Here is a 24540-nt window from a genome sequence, read left to right as displayed (position 1 = left end):
AACGTTGGCAATACGAGACGAATGGCTGCAAGATGTGGAAAGATGTCTGGTAGGGGGAGGTGGGGGGGACATGAATCACCGTGTGGCTGTGACACATTCGCACACATTCATGAGTCCTCTCCCACTCTCTATCTCCTACAACACATCAACCATAGCCAGGGATGCACCCACTCTCACACATTTAAATAAGAGCAGCTATCCAATAGTAGAGGTATCAAAATAGGGGTCACGGCTGAATTTGTGCAGGCTGAAATCCTAGAAGGAATTATTACTTTTACAAAGCACCTGCAGTCGTTTCACATAGCACCTAAGGCCATTTATTCCTGGATTATACATGTTTTATATATTATAGTATTATATAACTACACTGGGTTCTGTGCACAATCATCCAAAACAGCCTCCTGAGGGAGAAAAACAATTGAACGATTGAGGCAGGGAAGGAAATGCAGCCCCATGCCGTTTTTACGTCCTTCCACTAAAGAATTATTGTCTGTTCATCTACTTTTGAATCACTGACGGATTTTATAACGGGTGCAGGGAACTATGGCGTGGATTAGGATATTTATAATAAGTGCACAACACCATCAATCAGAGTGTTCTATGCTTGTAGACTGGTTGTCAAATGAACATGCACTTCCATTGATGACTGATGAGATGATCAGGCTTGCAATTAATGTATTGAGTTTTTTATTTTATTTTTTTATATTGAAAACGAATGTGACAAACAAGAAGTTAGTCAATTATTACTGCGTAATGAGAAATGCTGCAATACAATGTAGCCTCAGCTTTGGTAAGCCCTGGTTTTCGTACGACTCAGTTTTCAATGTTTTTTTTTTTCATAGACATTTTGTCCCAGTTTTGTCACCAAACTCATCCGCCTGCTCGCCAGACTCTGTCCACTCATTCCTGGAATCCCCCACAAAGCATCCGATTCGCAATTTTATTAAGTAATTTGTTGTTGGGCTTGGGAACGTTTCATCACGCCACATTGCATCATGCATCAATTCAATATAAAAATATAAAAACTACAGTAGTTATAACTATCCATCCATCCATCCATTTTCTGAACCGCTTATCCTCACTAGGGTTGCAGGAGTGCTGGAGCCAATCCCAGCTATCAACGGGCAGGAGGCATGGTACATCCTGAACTGGTTGCTAGCCAATCGCAGGGCACATAGAAACAAACAATCATTCGCACTCAAAGTCACACCTACGGGCAATTTAGAGTTGTCAATTAACCTGCCATGCATGTTTTTGGGATGTGGGAGGAAACCGGAGTGCCCGGAGAAAACCCATGCAGGCACGGGGAGAACATCCAAACTCCACACAGGCGGGGCCGGGGATTGAACCCCGGTCCTCAGAACTGTGAGGCAGACGCTCTAACCAGTCGCGCACCGTGCCGCCTAGTTATAACTATTCACTCTTAAAATGGAAACGCTCACAGATTCAAATGTAAAACAAATGCTCAATTATTATAAAGGATATTATTGTAGTAATAACACTTTTATTTGTTGTATTTACATCTGGATCGCTAAAATCTTTCTTGCTTTTAATAGTCAATTAAAATGCAATTCCTTTTGACCCCTTTATACTGTATATGTGTCATATTTTTAACCCTTGTTCATTTTGTTACAGTTCAAATTGATTCAGGAATGTTAAGTGCTCCACACTTGTAAGGCTATCCATAACCTCGCTCCTCCGTATCTTACTGCACCCCAACACATCTCCCGACCCACCCGTTCACCAACTATGTGGTTTCAAGCAATTAGCTGCTCTACCCCGCGCCTCTGGATCATCCTCCCTCCTGACAACTGCGGACTGTCTCCCCACCTTCAAATTTCACCTAGACTATTCTGTTTAGACTGGTTTCTATGATTTAATCTCCTGTACATTTGATTCAACACTCTTTTTACACTCAATTTTATATAGAATTTGTACCTTTATTCTCTGCACTTGTTCTGTTGTTGCTTTCTTTTTATTTGCTGTGCAAGGTGACGTTGGGTGCTCAGAAACGTGCCTATAAATACAATGTATGATTGTTATTATTATTAGATCAGGGTTAAAATACACATTATTATTATTAATACTTCATAACTTAACATTTCCACATGCCATATTAAACTGCAGTTTACTGTTTCTTTGCATCTGGTAATGAATATTTAAATGTAATAATAAAAAAAATAAAAATAAATAATAATTATAATAATTGGCCGCACGGTGAGCGACTGGTTAGCACATCTGCCTGACAGTTCTGAGGACCGGGGTTCAAATCCCGACCCCGCCTGTGTGGAGTTTGCATGTTGCCTGCATGGGTTTTCTCCGGGCACTCCGGTTTCCTCCCACATCCCATAAAACATGCAGGGTAGGTTAATTGAAGACTCTAAATTGCCCGTAGGTGTGAATGTGAGTGCGAATGGTTGTTTGCTTCTATGTGGCCTGCGATTGGCTGGCGACCAGTTCAGGGCATACCCCGCCTCTCACCCGAAGATAGCTGGGATAGGCTCCAGCACGCCTGCGACCCTAGTGAGGAGAAGCGGTACGGGCCCTGCGATAGTTTAGGGTGTACCCCACCTCTCGCCCAGTACCGCTTATCCTCATTGGGGTCAAGGGCTGACTCTGGATACGTGGCGGGGTAGATCCTGAACTGGTCACCAGCCAATCGCAAGGCACATACAAACAAACAACCATTCACACTCACATTCATACCTACGGACAACTTATGTAAACAGCTTGAACTAAGCACGCTTTGGCTCTTATTGAGAGAACTGTTTCAGCGAGAGTCTTCTTCTTTTCATATCCTCCAAGTGATGTTATCTGGTAGTCTCCATTTCTGTGTGTTTCTCCATTTCTGTGTGAAGTGTGAATTTTCACTTCATGTGTGAAAAAGTATTGGACACGCCAACTGTTATTTATTTAATACATTGTACAGTCAGCTGAGATAGGCGCCAGCACATCCACAACCCTAGTGAGGATAAGCAGTATGGAAAATGAATGAATGAATGAATATGTAATCATGGATTCTGGACTGACCATATTCTGAATTACAGTTTGTTTTCTAGACTACATTGCTCTTTTATGCAAGTCTGGACTTTGTTCTATGAAAATAAAGCCTTTGCACATGATAGTCCTTTTGTTTCTTTTGACTCCATTCGGTCACTGCCTGCAAGCAACTTTCTCAAATAATGAATTGTGCGTGACAGAGAGAGAAAAAAGTGCATTCTGGTTCAACTGCAGAGGGTTATATATCGATGTCATATATTTGTTTAATTAAACTTTGGACACAATTGTTGCCCCATCTGCTCTGTGCCTTGGAACAAATCCATAAATGTGTTTAATACCCCTTTAATGTTTTAAAAAAAATCTTCAAGAGGAAAAGCAATAAAAGAGAGGACATACATAATGACTTCATCCATCATGGGTTGTATAACAAGGCTTGCTCATTTGTAATAATTACAATTGCATCTCATTTACCAGACACCCTGTGGGTTGTAGAGTCATGCAATGTGCAGAGCGCGCGTGTTGGGAGTTTGCCGAGGTCGCTGTGTTCCCATGCAGCAGGTATGTCCTCCAGCAGATGTCTTCACAGTCCTGATCCATGGTGACAGTCACCCCGAAGAGGATCACCACTGTTTCAAGTCCAGAGCTGTGTGGATGAAAGAGAGCGAAGCATTGTCTCTTGGTGTCCCGTAATCTTGTTTCATTAGATCCTGTCTTTTGAATCACTAACAAAATGCTCCAACAAAAACAACATTTGCAGCACATACAGCATCCCACTAGCCTCCTTTGAAAACCTTTACACCACTTCTACAACTGCCATATTGATTTGTTTTAACAAATCCAGAAGTAGATGGCGTGGATTGTCACTGATATTTGCTACGGTAGTTTGTGTCCCAGCTTTGAGGGTGCATGTGTGTCTTTTTGAATCACTGCTGCTCACTAAATGTCCCCCGGTCATACGTCAGCCTTACGCTGCTACATGCGTGTTACATAACCAGTGCTCCCTCAGCTAACAGTAGTGTAGTAGGGGTACAGGGGAGGGGGTGGGGGGGCAGCTCTGTCCCTCAAAGTTGATGGAAAGCGCTGGTTTAGTGACTGTAAATTGATTTTAGGTGTAATTGGTTGGCTAATTAGGTTCACACAAGCCTGTTTGTCTCATAAAGAACATATCACCCGCCTTTTAGGAGCAATTGCGTTTTGTAAAAAAAAAAAAAAAAAAAAATGTTAAATAGAAATGATTTCATAACATGGTGTACAGTGTAGAGCCGACATTTTGTTTGGAAGTCCAAGGCTGTTATTTCTACTACACTACACAGTGAATCAAACAAACAAGTGGAAATGAAATGAATCACAACAAGGCCGAGGGCTCGGCCTTGAAGGGAAAATGCTTCCTGTTGAGAAGAAATCTCCAAAGCAGCTGTGAAAACAGCATCTCTGTATCTTTCTCCCCCCAATTGCTTTCTGTCTATCTCTCTCCCTCTCCTCTCTTTACGTTTGGCAAAAACGGGCTGGTCCTGGGACTGACGCCGCCTCCCCCTGTACGGGCGTCCAACCCCAACAAGCAGCGCGCATCCCCAAAGAGACGCTTGGCACAGAGGAAGCGTTACGCACGGATCCCGAACCGTAACACGCTTCGTCTCACATTTACGATGCATTCAGAGCAACGTCGTCGCACGGGGACCTTTCGGGGGTCTTGCAGAGGCGCTTTCGACTTGCACTCCGGTAGTAGCGATGATATCGTAGTTTGCAAGGGGTTAAGAGAGCATTACGCGCACTTGGACTCCACGTCAAGCGGACGGCGCACGCACAAACATGAGGCATCCGGGCAGATTTGAGTCACGATGGATTCAAGCGAGGCCAGCGTGTTGTCGGAAAACGTTTCCAAGGATGTCAACGGCACGGAGGCGCCGCTCGAGTGGCCCCACACGGTGCCGGCAGCCGCTCTCATCATCTCGGTGGTCACCGCGATCGTCTCCGTGACGATCGTGGGGAACGTGTTGGTGATCGTGGCGGTGCTGACGAGCAGGGCTCTGCGCGCACCTCAAAACCTCTTCTTGGTCTCTTTGGCCTCCGCGGACATTCTGGTAGCCACCTTGGTCATCCCCTTCTCGCTGGTGAACGAGGTGATGGGCTACTGGTACTTCGGAAGCACTTGGTGCGCCTTTTACCTGGCGCTGGACGTGTTGCTGTGCACCTCCTCGATCGTGCACCTCTGCGCCATCAGTTTGGACCGCTACTGGTCCGTCACCAAGGCGGTGCGCTACAACCTGAAGAGGACTCCGAAGCGTATCAAGTCCATGATCGCGATGGTGTGGGTGATTTCGGCGGTCATCTCCTTCCCTCCTCTCCTCATGACCAAGCACGACGAGCGGGAGTGTCTGATCAACGACGAAACGTGGTACATCCTCTCCTCGTGCGTCGTGTCCTTCTTTGCGCCGGGTCTCATCATGATCCTGGTCTACTGTAAGATCTACAAAGTGGCCAAGCAGCGCTCGTCCACGGTGTTCGTGGCCAAAAACGGGCTGGAAAGGCAGCCGTCCCAGTCAGAGACGTGCTTCGTCCGGAAGGACCGTTTCGAGACGGAGAGTCCCAGCAGCCAAAGTTCGGCCAGCCCCCCGCGGAGACAAGGCGAGCTCGACGACATCGACCTGGAGGAGAGCTGCTGTCCGTCGGATAGCAAAGCGCGCGACAAGCACTTGGGCAGACGGGAGAAGGCGGAGGCTGCGGACGGCTGCTCGTCACACAACTGTCGGGCTTCCTGGGCTTCGTCGCGCGCGTCGGAGCACAAAAACCCGGCCGGGCGCCAACACGCCGCCGCTGTCAACAAGACCAAAGTGGCCCAGATGCGGGAGAAGCGCTTCACTTTCGTCCTGGCCGTGGTGATGGGGGTGTTTGTGCTCTGCTGGTTCCCCTTCTTTTTCACCTACAGCCTGCACGCTATCTGCAGGGACAGCTGCTACATCCCTGGCGCGCTTTTCGACCTTTTCTTTTGGATTGGCTACTGCAACAGCTCCGTCAATCCCATCATTTACACAATTTTCAACAGGGATTTCAGGAAAGCCTTCAAAAAAATCATTTGGCCGACCCCGAAGCGCACATAATCACACGAAGGCTTTCTGGGTGGCAAAGCTGCTTTCCCAGCTTTCTTTTGCAAAGAGCGAGGAAGGAATTTAGGCAGATTAACTGAACTCAGCCTGTGGCTGATTATTTCCCCTTTTCACAATTTTGAAGTGACTTCTCCAACAATGGGTGTTGTGTACAGATTACAATGTTGTCTAAAATGTAAAACGTTCAGAGAATACGAATAACCGTTTGGAATGTGCATTGTCAGTATTAAAAGTGTACCTCAGAGATGCTGCTGTTGGTGACTAAATGTTAACTTCTGCATTTAACAAAGACTTGTTGTCGTGAAAAGATAACAATTCCGACTTAAATGTTTGTTGTTGTTCGTAGTGGTGTGCAGCTAATTACATATAATATGCAAAAGGTAAAAGGTGTAATTTTTTATTGATTTTTTAAATATATATATAAGCAAGCGTGCCTAATGTAGTGGCCTTTGGCTGCATCTGACTAAATTTGCTGGTCTCTGAGATTTTGTTGCGCCGCTTCATTTTATAACAACGGCAGAGTTGAGGCATGGATGTGCAAACACTTCCGAATAGGTCCACATGTCAAGTCAATACGTCCATATTATCCATCCATCCATCCATTTTCTGAGCCGTTTCTCCTCACTAGGGTCGCGGGCGTGCTGGAGCCTATCCCAGCTGGCATCGGGCAGGAGGCGGAGTACACCCTGAACTGGTTGCCAGCCATTCGCAGGGCACATACAAACAGACAACCATTCGCACTCACAGTCATGCCTACGGGCAATTTAGAGTCTCCAATTAATGCATGTTTTTGGGATGTGGGAGGGAACCGGAGTGCCCAGAGAAAACCCACGCAGGCACGGGGAGAACATGCAAACTCCAAGCAGGAGGGGCCGGGGATTGAACCCGGGTCCTCAGAACTGTGAGGCTGACGCTCTAACCAGTCGGCCACCGTGCCGTACGTCCATATTATGTGTGCAAACATTCAAACCACGTGAATGGCATCCCTTTTCTCAAACACTAACAGGCTTATGTAAAATCATATCTGGGTTATGCTGTCTAGTGAATGTTGCGTTCATTGTACTCTACTCTCTCATTGTACTCTAATGTTTTACATTTTATTGTCGATTCCTCACCAGCACTGTAGAAGTATCTATCAATCATTCATTTTTCTACTTTCTGTCCTCTCTAGGGTCACAGGTGAGCTGAGGTCTATGCCAGCTGACTCTTGGTGAGAAGCTGGTTACACCCTGGACTGGTCGCCTTCCAATTGCAAGGGACATATATATGAACAACCATATGCATTCACATTCACACCTATAGGCAATTTAGATACAAGGGGTTCTCAGTTTATGATGGTCTTTCATTCCTACAGCAGAGATACAATCCAAATTTGTATGTAAGTTGAAATGCGTCTATCACAGCGTGCCGTTCCCAGCCACGAAATGTCATAATTACAGTAAATATTTGTATTAAAAACATTTCAAGGCTATCAATATAAAACAATAAAATGAAGAACAGTCAGTAAGGCGGAAATTGAGCGTCCCTTCTTGTGTCGCATGACAAAGTATTCCTACACTGCTGCAGTATTCGTTAGAGGCCGTTCGTAACCATAAAATGTCATAATTACAGTAAATATTTGTATTAAAAACACTTGTAGGCAATCAATATAAAACAATAAAATGAATAACAGTAACTAAGGCAGTAACTGTGCGTGCCTTCTTTTGCCGCATGACTACGCACTCCATTCGTAACCTCAAAATGTCCTAAATATTCGAACCGTCGCACACCAGGAAACTTTTGTTTTCAATTAAACAAACATGGATGAGTTTAGAATGTGGGAGGAAGCCAGAGAGAAAGATCAAACATTAAACCCAGAATTTATGACTCTGAGGCAGAGGCTACCCACTAGATCACAATGCTACCAAGGTAGTACATCAGTACAAATAAGAGAGGCACTGGCCGTGACAAAGTTGCGGGCCAGAGGACACATATTCACAAAGACTTACCCACTAATGTGAGAATGAATGACATCCCTCCAGTCAGGCCAGTGTCAGCCTAAACAGACTCCAGCTCAAATTCAAGGTTTCACCTAAAGCGCTGAAGAGGACTCACTTGACACTTAACATCAGTAATAGAATATTGGCCCCAATATTAGGAAAACCAGCACTTTGTAATCACATCCAATACAAGAGCTGTATCGAAAATTCTGCCTGTGTTGACAAAGCGGGGGGACGGTGGGCGACTGGTTAGCACATCTGCCTCACAGTTCTGAGGACCGGGTTCAAATCTGGAGTTTGCATGTTCTCCCCGTGCCTGCGTGGGTTTGCTCCGGGTACTACGGTTTCCTCCCACATCCCCAAAAAATGCATGGTAGGTTCATTGAAGACTCTTAATTGCCCATAGGTGTGAATGTGAGTGAGAACGGTTGTTTGTTTATATGCGCCCTGCGATTGGCTGGCGGCCAGCGCAGGGTGTCCCCCGCCTCTCGCCTGGAGTTCCATTTTCTTTCTCAAATAACTGCTGGGGAGTTACATTAATTGACATAAATTATTTCAGCTGTGCACATTTAACATGGATTTAATTTCTCTGGAGTGCCAGGTCATCCCCCTTAATGGAAGCTGCTTCATCCCATGTGAAAATATTTACACAAATACTGAAACTTAATTTTTATTCTGATGAATACAGAGACATGTTATTCTCTCAATGGATGCTGCTTACCAATTCAATTATCCTTCCAATCGTCATGTCGTTCCAGAATGAAGCAACAACAATGGAGCACAGTGTTTATTAATTAGTGTTTTTGTTTTTCTCCCTTTCAAGCTGGTATAAACAGTCATGTACTATCCTGTATATCACTTGTTAAAAGTCATTATCTGCGATTTACAGATGAGTAATAGAGCCTCACGGAAGAGAAAAACAAAGTAGTAAAATTACAAAGGAAAAAGTAATGTTCTTAAAATAATAAGGAACATGTTGTTCCTTTGACAAAAGTAATTTTGAAGAGCAAAGTCAAAATTGCCATCCGAACCGTAAAATCAAGACTAGTAGCCTCTTTTGTGAAACTTTTGCGAGTAAATTTATACTAAATTTGAACTTGTTAGATTCCTTACAGTAATCAAGTCACAGTTAAGGTGGTTCTGCAACTAGTTTTCATTAGTTGCTGACTGTCTGCAACTAATTTGGGTGTGATTCCAAATGTCGAATTGCAACTGAATGGCGTCCCACAGCACTTAAGTTTACAGCCAGTCAAAATGGCAGGTTATACAGTATTCACATGATATTTCACAAGAAAAATTACATTGGCGGGTAGGCTGACCAAGGCGAATCCACTTCGTCCAGCTCTTCTGGGGTATCCCGAGGCAATCCCAGGCCAGCCAGGCAACTTGGTCTTTCCAAAGTGTCCTGAATCGTCCCTTGGGGCTCCTCCGGGTCTGACCTGTCCGGAACACGTCACCAGGGATGCATCCAGGAGGTATTCTAATTTGATGCCCTAGATATCTCATCTGGCTCCTCTCGCCGCGAAGCAGCTGACCCTGCTGGATGAGCGATATTCTCACTCCTCTCATCTCTAAAGGGGGGCCCAGATAGCCTGCGACAGCTCATTTCAGCCACTTGTATCAGTGACGTTGTTCTTTCGGTCACAACCCACAGTTTGTGACCGTAGGTGAGGGTGGGAACATAGATTGACTGGTTTTTCCTTTCGGCTCAGCTCCTTCTCCACCACAACAAACCGATACATGCACAGATGCAGTAATTTCATATCTACCAAAAAGTGAAGCATTGAGGAGTCTTTCTGCCACATGAAATGTGGTGTTGATGTGCTCAATGAATGAGGCCATCATTGCCAGCAGCTTCTCAAATATCTCTGGATACATTCTAAACAAACAACACATAATCACCTCCTGGAAACCTTGTGACAATATTGAAAAATGCCCAATTATTGTCATGAAAACATACGTTACACGTTATCCACAGTCTCTCCTTTCCTCTCTCTGTATTCTTCACCAGCGGAGAAATCTTGCTACAGCGAACAAAGTGAATCGTTTTCCCCTTGACAATCGCGCTACGTTACTTGTGGGTCAAATAAAGTAATATAGCTTCAAAAAGTTGTTTGTGGATAACTACGCCAGGGTTGCATTTTTTGTTTCAGCAAGTTCGGGGTCGTCGGTCGGTATGTGAGAATCAGTTTTACGGTTTGCGACAAGTTGGACCCCAAAGCAGTAACAGATCGCGGAGGTTATTTAAGCAGTCTTTATTTCCAAAAAGCAAACAAAATTGTTTTGATACAAAAAAAGAGCAAAATCTGGTGAACAAAAGACATTACCAAACAAGTAGGAAAATACCAAAATGAGCGCCGCCGGAGCAAGGACGGGTGGCAGCCACTGGACGTGTGCTGCTGGTAGAGTGTTCCAATTGGACATTCAGGCAAACTGAAAACAAAAACGGTCCACCCGTCTTTTTGATTGTCATCGTGATCTCCTGCAGGGACTGGCTGTGCTGGCCAAGCAGTTCACCTAGTTCAGAATATGCACATTGCTGCGGGGTCCATTTCTTTGGAAGAATCGTTCTTTTATGGTCTGTGACAAGTTGGACCCCAAAGCAGTAACAGAGTGTGGTTGTGGTTGAGCAGTCTTTAATAAAAAATAAATAAATCAATCAATGAAAAAAAAAAAGCAAACAAAACTATACAAAAAAAGAGAGCAATAACAGGGGAACAAAGGACGCTACCAAACAGGTAGGAAAAGACCAACTGAAAAGCTATGGTGCAAGGCAATAACAAAGAAAAACAACGCAAAAGGCGAGACTGAAAAACATGGCTAATGGTGACTTGAAGAGGGGGCAAGGAGGGTCACCGGGAGGTCACCAATACCCAGACGAACAGGGATTCAGAAAAACAAAAACAAGAAGCAAATCCAACAAACTATTTCAAAAGCAAGACGGGATACAAACAGAATTACAGTAAGAATGATTCAGCACCTTAAGACTGGGAGCTGATTACCAATCGCTCCCAGGTGCATGCCTCCTTGCTGACTCCAGCCAGCTCACCATGCCACCTAAAGGAAACAAGAAAAACAGGTGTGAACAAGCCGACAGCAAGAAACAAACAAAATCAAGCAGAACCTAACAATCAGTTGTCGAGATCATGCGCCTGGTCGCTCGGTGTGCTGCTGACTTAAAGGGGAAGTTTGTTGTTGTTTTTTTTGTGTGTTTTTTTTTAACCATTGTGCCCAAGGAAGAGCAACAAATCAGAGACAGAAGGTGTGCCCTGTGGGGGTATCACACTGACCTGTTGGCTTGTGCTTCAGCAGCCATGCTGGAACTATTTTGGAATATGCCCTGATGGGGGAAAAAAAAATGCTCATTCCTCATTTACTAACAACTGGGAAAGACTACCAAACAGAAGCAAAGCAACAGGACCTCAGGCACCTGAGAGGATTCAGAAGCCACACAGAATTAGCATTATTTCTGTTTGACAGGTATGTTTTTCACCTCTTTTTAATTTTTAATTGATTGTACATTCCAAAAATAACCCACATTCAAACCGATACATTTAGTGTTATAGTAACACTCCATTACTTATGTCATTCTACTTCTCTGCTAACATTGTATTGTTTTACAGAATTAATGCCAGCATAGTATTGCTAGCACTGTTATTTTGTTGAAGCGTTCTCTGACTATTTATCACAACCATGTGTAAGAATTACACTCGAGCACATCAGTGAGGGGTGTGGCAGATCCAAAAAGGTGGAGGGATTCGTGAAGTGAGGCTACATTCAAATCTTGCTATCAGTTTTTAAATTCCAAACTCCCTCTTCAATATTGCAGCTTAATCTTTTATTGTTAGTTTTTTTCCCCCCCACTTTTTGCTTTTTCAGTGTGGCCCTAACACACCTTTGTATCATTTCATATTGCTACACTGGATTTATCCGAGACTCCTTATACAGTAAGTCCCTACACGTGCCCTGTGATTGTTATGATGACCAGTATAGTGAGCAGTCCTGTCTTTCGCTCCAGGTCCCTCTGACTCACAGAACAGGATAAGCAGTTGAGAAAATGGATATACGGGTACTATCTATGTCTGAGTACTATTGTAGCCACTCCTTCACAATCCTTGACTGTATGTTCTGCTAAGTGACAAACAATCTATCTCTTAAAGGTCTTGTAATTTTTTTTTATTACAGTATACAAAAAACAAAACAAAAAAACAGAGAAGAAGAAACAAAGCTGAGGTGACCTTTCACCTTTTGGAATCTTCTCAAGGCTAATGAGTACAACAGACCATGTGGACAGAGCCAAAACACTTCCTGGTGCGGGATGCTGAGAGGAAATCTTTATTTGGATCTTACAAAACAAAGAGTGCTAGAGGTCAGAGCCGAACACAGGGGCTGTTTGGGTTCAAGAGTGTGGCCAAAGACAATCAACAGTTCCACCAGGTGGGGGCAATTATTGTTAAAAATGCTTCAAGATGAGAGTAACACAAACAAACTGCACTCAGAAACGTGTGAGTATTTTATTTAATGCAATGGTTGTCTTTGCGATAAAGGAATTCAGGTTCTGGTCTGAGCTGCTGTTGCAGTTTTTGTCTCAACTGTTGTCACAGTGGGACCCATATTTCCCTTTTGTTGCAAAGTCGTGACCCACTTTTATAGAAGTGAACAACAATAAAGAAATTGTATTGTTTAAAAATAGCCTGAATATTTTTAAGCGTAACTACACTGTGCTCACTTAGTTTTCTTTAATGATGTAGTGATGTTCATGAGATGCCATTTTACAAGTTTGACACACACATTGCCATGGTATTTAACCCCTGACTCCTGCCCCCTAACTCTCTTGGTTCTTCGCTTTGCCTTGCTTCATGGCTCTTGCTATCAGCACCCTAGCTACGGGGCAGCCTTTGACCACCCATGCCCGCCTCCCCTTCCTTCCTTGGGGAAGGGGACTCGGCTTCCCAGCCTCTACGTGGGCCACCGCTAGGCAATCGGAGCAGCTGCTACTAAAAGTACCAGGTACGCTTCCAGCCAAGCATGATCTCTCTGAAATTGCTAGCGAGTCCCTGAAAAGGCAGGAAGAGAAACAGTCGCAACCTCCCACAGAATGTGCGAACAACAACTTCTGTCCCCTTTTCCGTCTGTTTTTGTTTTATTTTTTTGTGCATCTTTTTCTTTAACGAAACCTACCTCCTCGCCTCCTGAGACGCACTCAGAAAGACCACTCCCAGAGACCAGCTGATCTACATTCGTGAGTAGACATTGCAATTGTCGCCAGCATGTACATGTTTAGTGCCTAATAACTTGGGGGAAATTACTAGCATCACACAAAATCCCTCTCTCTCGCTCTCTCTGACTCAACGCATTAAACGCTCACATTCACATCTTTAGCCCAGCAGCTCACGATGTCCTATATTTCTTCTTTCACCAGAATTCGTGTTATTTTCTTCCTGTAGTCAGCCTTTTGTTTTTCCCTCTAGACCCCTCGTAGATTTCATTAAATATTCTATAAAAATCCACTCTTGGTTGTGTTTTATGTGTGTTTTGAGTTTAAGTAAGCCTCTGTCATCTAGAACTCGTATTTCATAAAATGGAGCAACCTTTAGATTATGAGACGGATAAAAGGTTTGTCGTCGCTTTCTCCTAAATTGTATTCACATAAAAATTGACGTGGTTCCCCTTTATAAGACAAATTAGTTTTATTATAACGTTAAAAGCGTCAATCGGACTAACCCGAAAGTTTTTCCAAATTAATTACATTTTTATTTAAATCAATATACACTACAACAGTGACCAAACCAAAAAACATGAAAGTGATTCCGTACGTGGGATGATGCTCCACCCCCAAAAGTTACCAACATTTTCTTTGGGGTAGAAGCAGATGCCAACATACACTGCAGGATTTTTTTTTCCCACCTGCAAAACAAAGGATAAATCACCGCCTGTGGTGGATGCGCAGACGCGTTGCGCACTAAGTCAAAATGGCTGTGCCCATAAACACATGGAGGTAAACAACTGGAATATTTTTTATTTTTTTTTGAAGTGCAGCAGTTGCAGCTCTCGTCAAAATAAAGTAGTATGCTCTATGAGTCATTCTGATTCAAAGGTGACATTTTTGATTTGGCGTTCGTTTTCATTTTTCACTCGCGTGTTGACTCGACTCACCACTGAATCGTTCGTAGCTCTCAATATATGTACATATGCAGTATACATATATACTGTATATACACACGCACATCTATATGCATATATAAAACAATCAAATTCAAAACAGTAAGTAAGGCAGTAACTGAGTTTGCCTTTTTGAGCTGTGTGACAACATATTCGTATGCCACTGCTCTAAATAGTTCATTGTGTGCCGTTTAGAACCGCCGTAAACCGTGGAGCCCCTTTAATATTTTCCTAGCTGTCCGTGACCCACTTTTTGGTTCCGCCCCACTGGCTGAGGATCACTGCTCTACCACACATACAGTACATGTGACTTGGGCATCTGCAGGTGATTGTTTTTCAATTGTCTCTAACAGCACAGGCGCTGAACCCACACACGTCAATTCCAGGAATCAGTGTTTTGGGAGGAGAAGAGCGATTGTGTCATTAGTGGAAATGAGCCTGTGCTATGCCCAAACAAGCCCTGTAGAGCACAAACAACTTCTGCACAAGTTTAAGCTGTCGCAGGAAATCCAGAGACGGCAGCGGCAGCCTAAAGCCGACACATTTTTGGGCCTCTGTGTGTGTCTTTTATTGCTGCACATCTGAACAAGCTTTTTTTTCATTGGACAATATCCCATTTTCCCACATGCGTTTAGGAAATTTCTAGCGTGGGTTTTCTTCCCTGTAAGACAAGTCTTCCATCAGTCAGGAGATTGTTGTCACTTACTCGACAAAACGGCCAGTACTTGCCAGAAATTCTTGCAGGTCCTTGTATGTTGCTGTCGGCCTCTTGGCAGCATCCCTGACCAGTTTTCTTCTCATCTTTTCATTAATTCCAGTCCACTTCTTCGTAATGTCATAGTTTTGCAATATTTTCTCCCTTTGATTATGACTGTCTTCATTGTGTTCCATGGTATATCTAATGCCTTGGCAACTCTTTTGTGCACTTTTCCTGACTGATACCTTTGAAAAATGAAATCCCCCTGAGAGGATCAGATGCACTTTAAATGGTGGCAAATGTGTGCTGACTCCCGTTCAACATGAGTTTGAATGCGATTTGTTAATTCTGTGTGCGCACACTTGTGCAACCACATTATTTCTGTTTTTGATTTTTACTTCCCTCTCTCTAAAATATTTTAAAATTGAGTTCTACAGGTTAAAGGTCACATTAATGGTCGGAAAAGCTTTGAAATCATATATCTGTGTCTCATTTCTTTCTATCACAGAAGCCTGGCATTTGAACAGGATAGTGTAGACTTTTTACATCCACTTTATTTGCATGGTCTCTGGAGGTTGGTATGCTATTCTGCGATGCATTTTATGCTGATCGGCTGTTGGGCTTTAATGTCATAATTTGCCGATCCAATCAATTATGTCATTGATCGGCTCCGCAAAAGACATTTACTCCGTGTCGCCATCGTGTACAGTATATATGAATCCAAAAGCTAGTTTATTTTTAGCCTTGTCGTGTGTCTTTTGATGTAGTGCTGTAAATATCTGACAACCAATAGTTATTTAAAAAAAAAAAAAAAAAAAAAACATGTCGACAGTGTGGCACAGACAACACGTCTGAGACAGACAACACGTAATGCATGGATCAGACTACAAGACAAATTTGGTCTTTCACGATTGCACTATGTCAGGCGACTAAAATGTTGTATTCCGATACCACCACATCCCGTCTTTTACGATCACTGGGCTTTATATTGTCAACTCAAATGCGACCGGGTACACTCATGACCACAACAACAACAATTGATCGTGTCGTGTGTATTATAAGAAGAATCCATCCATCCATTTTCTACCGCTTATCCGAGGTCGGGTCGCGGGGGCAGTAGCTTTAGCAAGGACGCCCAGACTTCCCTCTCCCCAGCCACTTCATCCAGCTCTTCCGGTGGGATCCCGAAGTGTTCCCAGGCCAGCCGAAAGACGTAGTCTCTCCAGCGTGTCCTGGGTCGTCCCCGGTGTCTCCTCCCGGTGGGACGTGCCCGGAACACCTCACCGGGGAGGTGTCCGGGAGGCATCCGAATCAGATGCCCCAGCCACCTCATCTGGCTCCTCTCAATGTGGAGGAGCAGCGGCTCTACTCTGAGATCCTCCCGGATGACTGAGCTTCTCACCCTCTATATAATACTGTAATCATTTATGTACAAATATTTTAATGAAATACCTTTATGAAATTGACAATTATTTGGTTCAACATAAATAGTTTGAGATGGGTTTTTTTCAAATGTTTCAACTTGAAATTTGTGATTGTTCTAATTTTTTGTGTAGTGTGTACTGGCGTCTGTGGGCCTCAACCACTTGTAGCAGGTATTGTCACTGTTCTTCTTGTTTACCATTCGCAACATCAAACAGTTTTTGCATTTTTCCTGAAATGCACTTCTCGTAACTTCTACCTGTCCAAATTTTCTTGCTTTGTTTTTCTCAATCTCTTCTTTCATAGTATAGTCTTTCAATTTTGAGAATTCTGTGCTAGGCATCTATTACAGGAATTATAGCATTCTACCAAAAAGTCAAAATTTCCCCATCAATTGTTTCAGTTTCTCTTAAATTCTTTTTGTTTTTGCGAATGATGTAGATGGGCCTCCAAACCGTTCACCGCTTTATACCATTTCAAGCCTGTTCATTGGACTTGAACTCGAAATTTTCAATTTTTTAATTGAAAGTGAAGTACTTCAAGTCTAATGAATAGCCACATGGTAACTTCCATATCAGAGATGGGAAGAACTTTCAGACAAATATTCGATTTCCATTTTTCAAGTGTGTTCAGCTGTTATATCTGCCCAAGGTGGCTACATTGAGTCAAAGGTTTAGAATACGTTTTTGTTTTTAGATTGATTCCATAACTTTATTTTTTTACTTGAATAGTTTATTTGTTCTGTGAGTTCATTTCAGAGTAAAATGAGAAATTAAACTGCATTGAGGACTCTTAGTGTCTTTACAAGGTGGCAGATTTATTTATTGTACTGCCACTTCACAGAGCACATGTCCCATGTTAAAAATGTTGAGGAAAGTTACTCTGCTGATTTTAAGAAGAACGTGATCACTGTTGCCATCAGAAGGGTAACAGCTTGGTGGTTTGACATAAAGCTATTGGAGATTGAGGAAATCCAAAGAAAAGCTCCTACCCATTAAGACTGAACGTTTTTCAACAGTGTTATTAAAATGTTATACTTACCACATTATTGATCATTGACTTGAGTCGCTCACTGTCTTTGTTCGTTGCTAATATGAGAACACAAGTAAAATGGTGAGGAGGCGACACAACATTTGATTAAAATACATCCATCCATCTGATGGAATTAATTTTCTGTAACGCTTTATCCTCACTAGGGTCGCGGGCGTGCTAAATCATGCATGCACACAGAGCGGAATATTTATTTTAAACCCCCAATAAGATGAGGATAATCTTTCATTTTTTGAGCAAGGATAACAGAAAATCAATGGACCATGTTATACATGGGTAGAAGGGTTTTCCTAATTTTTGGGGTTGATTTCGGGGGTGCGTATTATACTCGAGAACGTATTATACACGAGAAATTACAGTACTCCGAAGCTGTGTTGAATGTTCTGTATGGGATTATTAATTGTTGTTGATTAAATTCGGTCAAATATTTTATATTGCCGAAAACAACCTTTAGCACCCCCCTCCCAATGTAAAGATGTGCCGCCTGTTATTTTTGGAGCATTGACGATCGACGCCCTCCACCCACAACTCGACGGCGCCATCTAGGGCTGTAAAACAGACTATGACCATTCAAGCCAGCACCACTACTGACTTACATAACGTGTCTTCAGAAATTCCTTACCATGACAACAGAAGACAACACACAAACAGAACAGGAATTCTCCATGGCCTTTGAAGACTGCATGCTAAATAATTTAGGATGAGTCAGATGTTTTGACAGGAAGTGGACAAAGATACGGGGAGTGTGGAAAGGCTTTTCTTACAACTTTGACCTCGGTCTCACTGACCTAATGAGGCTGGATGCTCTTCCAAAATACGCATCAAAGATTTCAAACTGTCATTTATCATCATCATCGTGTGTGACAAGTTTAATGTTGCACTACAAATCCGTGCCAGTGTGGACAAAGTAAAGGATTGACCTATGATGCCACGAGCTGCCACTCCCCTACTGTGAACCCTCGTACTCTTCTCACAACCTCCAAGCAGCAATGCTTGGAGGCTGAGAATAATTTTGATTTATCTTCCTTTTATCTCGTCAGAACTCTTCTCGACCCCAAAGCTCGGCCTTGCGGTCATTGCTCCACATCAAAAGGGGTTGTGCATTTTTAGATAACGGGGTGGACTTCAGCCAGCCTGACACCGACAGGAAGCGGTCAGGAAAAGCTATGTGCTAACCACTCGGCCATCATGCCCATGTAAACTTCATTAACATAAATAATAACACAATTCAATTATCTTTTTAACTAAATTATAATATGGCATTCAAATTATAAAAGGCATTTTTGCCTTTTTAAATTACCTTCGCTGACCCATTTCCAAGGCTCTTGCTGTATTTAAAATAAGCACATAATCCTTACAGCATGGGTACAACACTGACTTCAAAAATAAAAAATAAAAATAACTTAATAAAATGTCTCTTTCACGCTAAATACCAGTCACACAGAGAAACACTAACATTTTAGTCATAGTTAAGTAGTTTTGTAATGACTTTACGATGAGATGTAAAATTTAAATAAATAGTAATTCAAGCAGACAGCAAGTGAACTTTGACAAGCCTGACTTGACCAGAAGTTGTCACTTTTTTTCACTTTATTGAAATCACAGTACTGACTGCATAGCGCCAAACCAGGTGAAGTTGACCAGCTTGCGTTTATACGTGTGGGTGTGTTTTGCGTTCATCTGTGGAGATGGGAGGATTATTGTGTATTTCTTTCCATTTCTTGAATTGTGCTTTTATCTCTGTAAATACCTTTTGGATTTTAATGTATGCAAAGTGCCATACTGTAAATACATTTGATTTGATTTGATGGAAAGTAATGTGGTGACGACCGTGTATGGTGGGGCGGCCACTCGTGAGAGAGAGAGTTAGTGACCCAGACAGATAGAGGATTGTCGCAATTCCATGGTGGCATAAAATTACAGTAATCTGGATTATTGATGCAGTGGCATCATGGAAATACCTGTAGGATCCCAAGCAAGACTAAACTGTAAAGCTGTTAATACTTATGACCCCTTCCTCTTCTATCTCATTGCCTCCATCTCAATGCTTAACCTGTCAACTCTGTCTAATAAATTGGGCTGGTATTCGGCCACATGTGCATACCAGATGAATTAATTTTTAGGCTCTCATGCAGAAATCAGTGGAAAATGCTGTTAATCATTTCTATGACGTGTGTAAAAGTATCCTCTCAAGGCTCATAACCTCGAACTGATCCTAAAGGACTGTATTTCATATCTTGCTGTGCAAATACACCAACTGAAACTATTTTCACAATGATTTTTAACAGTCAAAAGGCCCAACGCACATCATATAAATATAACATGTAGCAGTAAGTCCAGTAACTATGTTATAGTACTGTATAAGGACTCAACATATGGAGTCATTAATATAATTCCAACTCTGACACCTACAATGCATTTATTATAGAGCATTAATTCTGTGAATAATCACGTTACCCTTTGAATCATTCTGTGTGGAAATGTATCTTGTTGTGGAAAAAATCATTTATAAGTAACAATAGCTCATTAATAGACTTGAACAAATGTCACATTTTAATGGAGGAAAATTATCAATTACAGTACAGACTGACAAGAAAACTAATGCTTCATTACAGTACACAGAGGTCAGTGACTGGTTCGATGTGTGTAAGAAATAATGACCATCATGTCCAAATGAAAAATGTGCTGTGTGCAGTAGAGCTGGCTCTAAAATTAACCTCATCAGGCTTGCAAGAAACACAATTTATGTTCAGATAAATAAATCTGTAGGGCTGGTGTACAGATCCAAATAAACCAATGGATGGCTCAAATTCTCCAAATGATATCCAAGGCATTATTACAACAGTGTTTTAGGCCGTTTGTCAACTATGTCAGTCCTAACCTGCGTGAGAGAGTTTCCATGGTTCATAAGCGTACCCCCCCCCCTTATTCTGTTGAAGGACACAGGGGAAGACTAAGTGAAGTGAAAACGTTTTCACATTTACACCTACGGCAGATTAAGGGACTGTCTGTGATGAAGGGGAAAAGCAGAATTGAGCATGGGTCAAGTATCTTCATGTTCAACATGGAATTTCTTGGGAATCTTTGTGGGTCGATGCTTCACATGAGCAGTAGTTCGAATTAAGACAGCATACTGTAGCTTTTCTCTGGGCACTCCGGTTTCCTCCCACATCCCAAAAAACATGCATGGTAGGTTAATTGACAACTCTAAATTGCCCGTAGGTGTGAATGTGAGTGCGGATGGTTGTTTGTTTGTATGTGCCGTGCGATTGGCTGGCAACCAGTTCAGGGTGTACCTCGCCTCCTGCCCGATGACAGCTGGGATAGGCTCCAGTCCGCCCGCGACCCGAGTGAGGAGAAGCGGCTCAGAAAATGAATGAATGGATGGATAATTTCAAACTCATCTTATGTTACCCTAAAACAATGCACTGGAAGGGCAACGATGTGAGTGTGTCATGGCATGTCACTGTTTTAAATATGTTTCTCAAGAGCCATTTTACGTACAGTATATCATTTATGAGTCAGTGATGCATTGCTACCATGTGTGTCAGAAAGATTCGAGGACTGGAGTGATGAAAAATATATTTCAAACTGCGAGATATCCCCTCCAATGTGTGACAGACCATCAACTCAAAAGTCTACAAAGACATCCGGTGGCGTTGGCTTCGTTGCAAGCAGAGGTGGCAATTGTGACAGAACAACTTGTGACTGCTGGTGTCACCTCACCTGAACTGGCTCTGTGTTTGTTTTCTTTCTCTTTCCAAAGCTAAAGAGTGTCCTCAAGGGGACCCATTTTTTAAGACCTAGACAACTTCAAGACGGCCATGACGATAAAGCTGCGAAGCCAGAGGAAACCTTCCAGGAGTGCAAGAAAGTGTGGCAGAGAAACCTAGGAAAGTGTGTTAGACTCCCGAAGAAATTACTTTGCAAGGGAAAACAGTATCTTTTGTGACACCAGCCTTAGAACCTTTCTGACACACCTTGCATTCTAATTTTCTTGCTGGGGGCTGAATTTGTGTTGTAAGAACCTACATTTCAACCAAGTACTGTATGGTTATGTACTTTTCTCACTTGCTTAAAGAGGACATACATTAAAGAAAATAATAATAATAATCTCCCTCCTAAAATGGGCTACAAATGCCTATGGAGTTCAAAGCCACACACTTTGAATGTGCTTTTCTCTCTTTAAGGCGACACATGATGTGAAATTGATGTGCATGTTGAGAAAAGGATTTTACTGACACATCTCGGCAAGCGTGAGATGGACGGAGGTGCGATTGATGCTGGACTGGTGGCTGAGCGAGTAGGCTGCAGATCTGTTGTGACTGGGAAGTGAGCGACAGTATATAACGGTGGGTTCGGGGTGGGGGGGTGGGGGTCTTAAGGCAAGGAAGTGGGGAGGTGCTCTGATTCGTGGGCAGCTGGAAAAATGAAGTCAACTTGTAAGAGTGATGAGAGAAACACGCACAACAAAACAAGGACAGGTAAAAAAAAAAAAAAAAAAGGTGTGTCAGAGGAAAGAAGAGTCTACTTGACATGTTGGAGGGAGTCAATTGGTAAATGAAAAGATGCTTGTCATATAATATTAACTTTCATTATATGATTTAATGAGGATGACAATTTGTCCGGTTTAGAGACAGTGAGTGTTAACTTTGAACCAAATAAAATTGCTGTAACCACACTAGCGACATGAGCACTTTGCAGACATTCCTGGTGCCTGTAGAATGGATTACACCACAGGTGTCAAACTGGTGGCCCGGGGGCCAGATCCGCCCCGCCACATCATTTTATCTGGCCTGCGACAGTAAATCAAAATTGTTCTGGTGCAATACCGTTGAGATATTTGTAAGTATTTTTTGTTACCAACCCCTTTGAAAAGAAATGTAATAGTTGAAAAATGTTTTTATAGGCTTCTAATTTCAAAACTGGCTATTCATCAATGTGTTGTGTATACTGTATGTAATCTTTCATTTATATGGGTTCACAGTTGTAGCGGCCATCCGAGGGAAGCCATAACTACGATGTGGCCCGTGACAAAAATGAGTTTGACACCCCTGGATTACACTGACTTCTGATGGTACTTCTGCTGGAAACCATTTTAAAATTGCCTACATTTTTCAGCGAAGTCACTAATCCATTAAACGTTTCTGACATGCCCGTTTTCGCTTTAAGGCCTAAAAACCTTTGCAGTTTTGTTGTAATTACAGTTTAATTATCATTGCTAAGGCAATTTCATCCATTTCCTGCCTCTAGCTGCAGTGATTAAGTATTCAGCTCCTAGCCGTGCCAATCTGCACATTGGCTGATGAGGTACATCACATTACATACAAAATCCATTGCGGAAAAAGCTTCTGCAGCTGCACTATCAACATGCTGCATGTCAGACTATTATTGTCTTGTTAGAAATGCAGAAGTGCCTAGAGATCCATCCATCCATCCATCCATTTTCCATCCCGCGTATCCTCACTTGGGTCGCGGGGGTGCTGGAGCCTATCCCAGCTAACTCTGGGTGAGACCCGGGGTACACCCTGAACTGGTCGACAGCCAGTCGCAGGGTACATAGAAACAACCATTCGCACTCACATTCACAACTATAGCCAATTTAGATTTTTCAGTTAACTTACCATGCATGTTTTTGGAATGTGGGAGGAAACCAGAGTACCCGGAGAAAACTCCCGCAGGCACGGGGCGAACATGCAAACTCCACACAGGCGAGGGCGGATTTGAACTTGGGTCCCCAGAACTGTGAGGCAGATGTGGTACCCAGTTGCTCACCGTGCCGCCCATCTTTTCCATTTGAAATGAACGGGGATGCCATTAACCTGTTCTTGAATCACATTTAGAAAAAAAAAAAAAAAAAAAGTGTAATTTTTTTTGCATCCATCCATTCTCCGTATCGCTTATCCTTAGATGGGTCACAGGTATGCTGAAGCCTATCCCAGCTGAATATGATTCTGAATCCAGACTTCCAAGGGATGAGAATTTTGATTTCCATTAATCATTCTTATCTTATTAATCTTATTCTTATTTTGTTCCCAACACATTACACTAGATCATGAAAAAAGAGTTTCAATGGAATATATCATTCATTGTGCTCTCGGATTTGTTGTTTAAGTGTTCCCTTTATTATTATTATTATTTTTTTTTGAGCAGTTGCAGATGTTCACAATCTGTCAGATTGCTGCTTATTGTGAAGTGAGTTGAGCTGCGTTCACTGCCACTAGACAGTGATTGTAAGCTTTTTCTCACAAAAACCTGCAAGTCACGTCACTCGTATCTCAGGGCACCACTGTACCTGGAAAGGACAGTAGCATTTAAGACCTGTATGGACCAAGCGACTGTGTCTGAAAGTTCCGGAAGATGCTGAAAATGGCATTCAAGTACCGTGTAGTTAAAGTAGGACATGTTTCTATAACAAAAGTAAATTGAAGAAGAATTTGGATAATTTATAAGCCAAAAATGAAACGAGTTTGTGTGATGTTACCCAAGCAAAGGCTATACTTATTTATACTATAAACAGCATGTCTGTGTTTTTACTTAACCTAATTTAAACTGTTCAATACTTTAACACTAGCTTTTGAAATAGCACACTGGAGTCATTTAGACCGTTGCTTTGAGTTGAGCATGCCACCCTTGAATAATGAGCCTGCATTAGGCTAATAAATTGTAATGTGTAAATATGGCGTCTACACGACTACGCAAAAGTCTTGGAACGCCACTGGCGTAGTTTTTGTTATGTACCTATTTCATGGCATTTGTTTTGACATATAAACGAGTAAAGTAGGACAGATAACATTCAGCATGCTTACATAAAACAACAAAACCTATTTCCACAAGATTTTGTTGATGGGGTGGTGCATGAGACAAGGAAGACAATATTTAAGACTTGGCTCTTCAGCACATACTGTACATTGTCAGAATGACTTTTTTAGCTTCAGACCTTCTGTGAGCAGATGCACGTTCAGTGCTGTCGCTTTGCGTTTACGACGGTGGTGAAAAGAAAAACAAACGTACTGCTATTTTAATTGTGCTTCGAGTTCTTGAACCATACTGCATGGCTGACAGATCGCAAGACTAATGCAGCAAACATGGATACAAATAACGCTTCTATATGGTGACGGTGCTG

At 42.5% G+C, this 24540-nt stretch overlaps 1 protein-coding gene and 1 long non-coding RNA gene across 2 annotated transcripts; both read left to right on the top strand.

Annotated features, from left to right (window-relative positions):
• The first annotated feature begins 4545 nt into the window (after positions 1-4545).
• Positions 4546-6479, top strand: adra2db (adrenergic, alpha-2D-, receptor b). The gene has a single exon (XM_061685860.1). The coding sequence runs from the start codon at positions 4839-4841 to the stop codon at positions 6096-6098; it is 1260 nt and encodes a 419-aa protein (XP_061541844.1). The 5' UTR covers positions 4546-4838; the 3' UTR covers positions 6099-6479.
• A 4742-nt stretch (positions 6480-11221) lies between these two features.
• LOC133407665 (uncharacterized) lies at positions 11222-17320 on the top strand. Its single transcript, XR_009769205.1, has 3 exons — positions 11222-12030; positions 12102-12152; positions 12269-17320. It is a non-coding gene; the product is annotated as an uncharacterized LOC133407665 (long non-coding RNA).
• The last annotated feature ends 7220 nt before the right edge of the window (positions 17321-24540 follow it).

Source organism: Phycodurus eques, chromosome 9 (assembly GCF_024500275.1).
Source record: "Phycodurus eques isolate BA_2022a chromosome 9, UOR_Pequ_1.1, whole genome shotgun sequence".
NCBI lineage: Eukaryota > Metazoa > Chordata > Actinopteri > Syngnathiformes > Syngnathidae > Phycodurus > Phycodurus eques.
Note: the sequence above shows the minus strand (reverse complement) of the source record. Positions and strands in the feature narration are given on the sequence as shown.